The sequence below is a fragment of the Palaemon carinicauda genome, chromosome 13 (assembly GCF_036898095.1).
Source record: "Palaemon carinicauda isolate YSFRI2023 chromosome 13, ASM3689809v2, whole genome shotgun sequence".
In the NCBI taxonomy this organism is placed as follows: Eukaryota; Metazoa; Arthropoda; class Malacostraca; order Decapoda; family Palaemonidae; genus Palaemon; species Palaemon carinicauda.
The window spans coordinates 34,325,690-34,331,689 of NC_090737.1; the positions used below are offsets into that span (position 1 = coordinate 34,325,690).

At 43.0% G+C, this 6,000-nt stretch overlaps 1 protein-coding gene across 1 annotated transcript in view; it reads left to right on the forward strand.

Annotated features, from left to right (window-relative positions):
• Positions 1-5,076, forward strand: part of tefu (Serine/threonine-protein kinase tefu) — a 912,746-nt gene extending 907,670 nt beyond the window's left edge. Inside the window, exon 57 of the mRNA XM_068385552.1 lies at positions 4,696-5,076. Within this exon, the coding sequence (XP_068241653.1) occupies positions 4,696-4,871 (176 nt within the window). The 3' untranslated portion in view covers positions 4,872-5,076. The remainder of the gene's footprint in view (positions 1-4,695) is intronic.
• The last annotated feature ends 924 nt before the right edge of the window (positions 5,077-6,000 follow it).

Sequence of the window (6,000 nt, forward strand, 5' to 3'; positions counted from 1 at the left end):
AGAGATAGATCCTGTGGAAGTGGGACAATCTTCCACGGGGACCATCTATTATGTGGACCCTCATTGTTTTCTAAGAATTTTCTATCTAGAGAAAATAAAATTCCACCAGAAGAAAGATAATCAATATGATTTGGTTCTCTAGATAATGCTGAGAGTTCAGATATTCTGGCTCCTTAGGCTAAACTTATCAAAAATAACGTCTTCCTAAGAAGCGCTATATAAGTGCATGAGTCAATATCAGAGTCAGAATCTAGATCAAGGACATCATCTAAAACCCATGAAACTGCGTGAGGGCCAGTTACTGGTTTTAGTCTAGTACAGGCTCACGGAACAGACGAAAAATACAAATCTGTAAGACTAAAATTGAACCTGATCTGACATATTTTCTTTAAAGCAGATTTAATCATAGTAATAGTATTATTGGCTAGACCTCCTTCCAAGAAAGTTCTGAAAAAATTAACTGCCAGATTCGTAGTCAGCGTCCGAACCTCTGAGTCTTCCAGAAATTGGCTAACTTCCTTACATCAGAATCATATTGCCGAAGGGTAGAATCTCATATACCTGACACTAGGGACAATGTGTTAAAAGGATCAATCTCAGCATCTCTTTGTGCTGCAAATCTCAGATAGTCCCTAAAGTGAAGGCAATCTGAATCCGTGAGGAAGCAGACACACTGTGAGATAGTACCATCCGTGTTAACTTGGTTCGGGAATCCTCCGAGGTCGGAGTCCTTGTTCCGCCAAGATAGGGAACCAGTTGCATTGGGCCAATTGAGGGCTACAAGGGCAATCTGACCTTTGAAAGTCCTGAGCATGTCCAGGACTTTCAATAACATGGTTAAAGGAGGAATCAGGTAAATCCCCCGTCAGTTGTTCCAATCTATGGACATGTCGTTTGTGACATAGGCTTGAGGGTCCATTGTGGCTTGTGATTGGATTCCGTGGCAAATAGGTCTACTTGGAGACCCGGAACCTGTTGGTAGGTCCAATTAAATTACTTTTTTGGCCAAGGACCATTCCGTCTCCCGCGGAGGTGTCCTTGAGAGATCATTCTCAACCACATTTTTACTCCCGCCAGGTGAAAAGCTGACAGGTGGCAAAGGTTCCTTGTTGCCATTGAAAAGATAGCTACCATCACTTAATTTATGTGACTTGATTTGGAACCTCCCCTGTTAATGCAGTGGGTTATTAATTGGCTGTCCAGAATTAGACTGATATGTTGTTTCTGTGATGGGGAAAGACTTATTAGTGTCAAGAACACTTCCATGACTTCTAAGATATTGATGTGTAGTTGTCGGAGTGTCACTGTCCACAACCCCTGGACCTATTCGTATTGGGAATAGCCTCCCTAAACTCTTAGGGAGTCATCTAAATGGACCACCAATGTTGTCGCTGGGAACCGTAAAGGTACTGAGTTTGCTAGGTTTTTAACCTTCGTCCATTGTTGAAGTTTTTTCCATAGTGTAGGTGTAATCCGAGAAATTTTGTCTCGATATTTCTCGTTTTCTTGGACCGCCAAACTCGATTGATGTCTTCCACATTGACGCGCAGTAATGTGTCTGTTACTGAGGGAAACTGGAGTAAACCTAGGATTCTTTCTTGGTTTGTCCTTGAGAGATCCTCTTGTGTTTCTTACTACAGTATCTCTATCCTCTTCCGTGGTGGAATCGACCGCTTGTGTGTGGTCAGGATCCATTAAAGACCTAACCACTGGAAGCACGTTGCTGGAGAAAGACGGGACTTTTTGAAATTTATTTGGAAACCTAAGTATTCCAGAAATTTTATTACTTTGTCCGACGCCTTGTGGCATTACTTGACGCTGTTGGCCCAGATAAACCAACCGTCTAGGTAGGCCACTAACGGTATTCCTTGAGTCCTCATCTCTTGGACTACTGTCTCCCCCAACTTAGTAAATAACTTGGTCGCTATGTTGAGTCCGAATGGCATCACCTTGAAGGTGTAAGCCCGTTTGCCTAGCTTGAATCCTAGGAAAGGACAAAAAAGCCATGCTATCGGAACAGGAAAATAAACGCCTGTAAGATCTATAGAGGTGGTGACGGCCCCACGGGGACATAAGGTCCTCACCTGTGAGACGGTCGGCATATGGAACTAGTCGCATTGAATATATGTATTCAAATAGGATTGATCTAGGTTACTCTTCGTGTTTGTCTGAGTCTTTCTTAGGCACTCTGAACAAACGTGCTTGAAATTTTAAGCATAGTATCTCTGTTATTGCTTTCCTCAGAAGATCTGTGTAAAGTGTTAAGTCTGTCGTTGGGATCTGATAAAAACTGGTTGGTGGAGGGGGCTTTTTTCCATCTATCTCCACCCCAGAACTTTCATTATGACGATGTATGCCAATTGCTGAACGCCCAACGGCTCCGAAAGAGGTACAGCCTTCCTCCAACCTGGGAAGTCCTCTATGCAGGAAGGCTCCCCTAGCTCTACTACCTCTCTCATGCGGATTATTTCCGTGAAACACTCCCTGTGTTTCGAAGGAAGGATGATACGCCGGAGACGCAATAAACGGAGTAGTGGCTATCGGTTGTTGAGGTGGTTGGCTTACCCACACATATTGATTTTGTGGCTGGGTTCTTGAGGTGGAAGGCTGGCTCACCTGGGATACTGGCATTGCCTGTAGCACATCCTGAGCCTGTGGCCTTTGGAAGGACTGAAACTTCCTTGGTCATCTCCTGCCTCGTGATTGCGGTCCGGTGGGCTCAAAAAAATTCCACCGGACTCTGAGGCTTTGGTTGACTCCAGCTGCTTCCCCAAGGATGCTATTTACCACGTCTTCCGGGAAGAAGTCCGCTCCCCAGATCGAGGCCTTAAGTAACCTGTTAGGCTCATGCCTAATAGAGTCCTCAAGTAAGACCGGACGGGGACCACCTCCTGCTATTGTCAACATTCCCTCTGAGAACGGGGCATGAAGAGCCAATCGCCACAGGCTGTCCTAAGCGATCGCTGGGAGCTTTAACATGTCCGGAACCACAAACTACCGTTGTTGTTGTAGTCCGGACCGCAAGGATTTTCTATCATATTTTCCTGATTTTGCAGTCCCTGGCCCAGACTGTCCGTAGACAGCAGTCGATCGGCAATTGGACCAACCTGGGACTGGACTACACTACTCAACCTCTCCATGAGCTGGCTCGAGAAGGCCACCAGACCGAAATCAAGTTCCAGTGTCTGCCCTTTTTGAACTTCTTGCTCTTGACCCCTGATGTGGAGAATTAGACCCTGCCAAGTCCGTCAGTAGCTTAGAAGCTGAGGATGGTCTGGTTGGGAGTGGTTTGGGTATCCTAAAAGGCTTGCCCTCTTCAGGTAGGGCCGGCCTCATACGTTTTACCTTAGAGGCCACTGAGCATGGCACCCGGCATGAGATCGGCAGACCTCATGCCCACACGACTGCTGCAGCACAGCAGTGCATGTTGTCTCCTGATAGCGTACCACCTGTAAGTCAATGTGATACATGGGTATCATACTTGATGCCGGAAAAACCGGTGACAAATATAGTTGAGATAATCCACTGTGGATAGCTCAGCGAAGTTGTATTCTTTATTACCGTTTTACAATAGAACCCTAATATTCTGTTTTCCTTCTTCCACCATCTCCTGTCATCCAAAGTATTGCCACACAAAGGTTTGAAACCAATAGAAATGGCGGCTGGAATAATCTTGGACCAGTCCGCCCTCTCCAGAGAGAAAAATTTCCACTATGAACCTTCTCTCAACCTTCCATACCCCTACCGGAGTAGGATGTACTTATAGATGAATATAGGGTGGGACAAGGAGATACAAGGAAACCAGAATTAGGGACACCAATACTGTTGCCGGAATACTTGGTTGGAAGTATGAATTCCCACTGAAGTAAATCCGGCCCATAACAAAATAAATTCAAGAACTACAAATCTCCGTCTGTAACTCTCTTCAGAACAATCATACCGCAAATATCCTGTAATATAAGAAATCAACCTACGGAATCAGAACAGTGTAAAAACTTTTATCTGAATCTGATCAAAGAAACATAGTAACTATCTCATGGATATGATTTCAAGTCATCCCGGTCCTCACGGAGCGGAAGAATATCGAAGATGGAATTCCAGGAATAGAGGGATACGCGGTACGTAGCAAGGTTCACACTCAGTCCGGCTCGACTGGTGGCCATCCATGACTAACCGAGGAGAGAGCGCTATTTGCAACGACTCACAGATCATGAGAGCTATCTCTCTCTCTTTCGGCTGTCTCCCTTCTCTCCTTAGTGTATAACTCAAGCCTACGTCCCGAGGTTAGAGTGCGGCGAGTAAGAATTCCACCGAGTAAAATAATTTGGTATACGAATATAAAATTAACTTGTGCCGGGAACCCCAGCGAAATACTAAAGAAATTAAATTCCATAAATTTTTTAACATGCTTACCTGGTAGTTATATATAATTTAATTTCCACCCTCCTCCCCTCTAGAGACCTAAGGGCATAGAAGATCTGAGGAATGACTGGAATGGTTCCAGGTACCTGGGTAGAGGGTGCACTGGTGGTACACCCACCTGGCTACCCAGTCGGCGATTGCTGCGAGTTTTGAAATTTCTGCCGTGACGTCAGGGACTAAGCTATATATATAACTACCAGGTAAGTATGTTCAAAGATTTATTTTATTATGAAAATATAATTTTTATAGTTTAGATTCCACTTACTTTTTCAGGTATAAACTCTGCATCAATGGCTGACCGAGTAGTGTTAAGAGTGCAGCAGAAACTGGCTGGCTTTGAAGATGGTTTTTCTCGGAATGTGTCAGAACAGGTAACAGTCCTTATTCAGCAAGCTACAAGTGAATCAAATCTTAGTAGACTCTTCCCTGGATGGCAGCCATATCTCTAGAACTTGTATTAATTGCAATTTCTCTATAAAACAAATTCCAGTTGTAATGCTGTAGTTTCAAGTATAAAAAAAAAAAAAAACAGCTTACAACTGTGCAGTTCGTTTAGTTTTTTATTTAGTGTATTTCAGTAAATGTATTACTTGTAGTATACATTCTGTATTTTGTAAATGAATTTCACGTGCTTGAATTCAAGCCCTTTTGCAATTGTTTTTTTTTTTACCTTTGAATCTCTTTAGGGTCTTCTCTCCTCTCAAATATTTAAGAAAAAATACTTTGAGCCATTCCTTTACGAGAATAGAAATGCAAATTCATGAACCTAATGATTGTTAATGGTATTGAATAGGTCAAATACTCCCCAAAAATTGACTAGTGTTTGATTATATAATTAGAAGATATTTAGAACTAAGAAAATAAGTGATTGTATTTTTATGCATCTCTCATATTTTCCTGATTTTTTTTTTATTTAAACATAATATGAAGGCTCTGGGAGCAGTCTTATTTTCATGTTGATTGTTGAGGCCTGTAAGGGAAAACCCAGCTGTTGCACTATGAATCAAAAGATGGAAGAGGTTTGACAGCAAGAAAGAAGGAGATGAGAAAATAGGTGTGTTGAAGGATAGGAGCCAGAGGAATGCTGCTAAGACTAGTAATGCCTAAAGTATACTGCACAAGTTGAAATGACGGCACTATGGATTTGCGCTTTATCCTACTTAAAAGAAATGGAGCTAAGGTTTGTCATAGCTGCTTTGGTTTCAGTACTACTAAACGGATTTTGAGCGAAGCGAAAAATCTATTTTTGGGTGAGGTAGCCATGTCGTCCTGATGGAAGTTCCTTTATAGTAGCTTCCTAGGTTATATTTAACTACAGTGATATATCCCAGAGAATTTTACTTAAGGTATCCAGAATTCTAACTCCTGGCGCGAATATTCCTGGCTTTTGCCTTTAGGGATATCGCATAATATCAGAGGACGTATTCTTGACACGCCACATAGCTATCTACACCCCTAATAGCGTTTACGCTTCGAGAGGGGAAAGTGGCAAGAATTGGAGGAGAGCCGTGGTTAAGGCACGCTCTATCTCCTACTGTTGAGTACCTGTATGACGTCACGTCCGGGCGCCATCTTGTT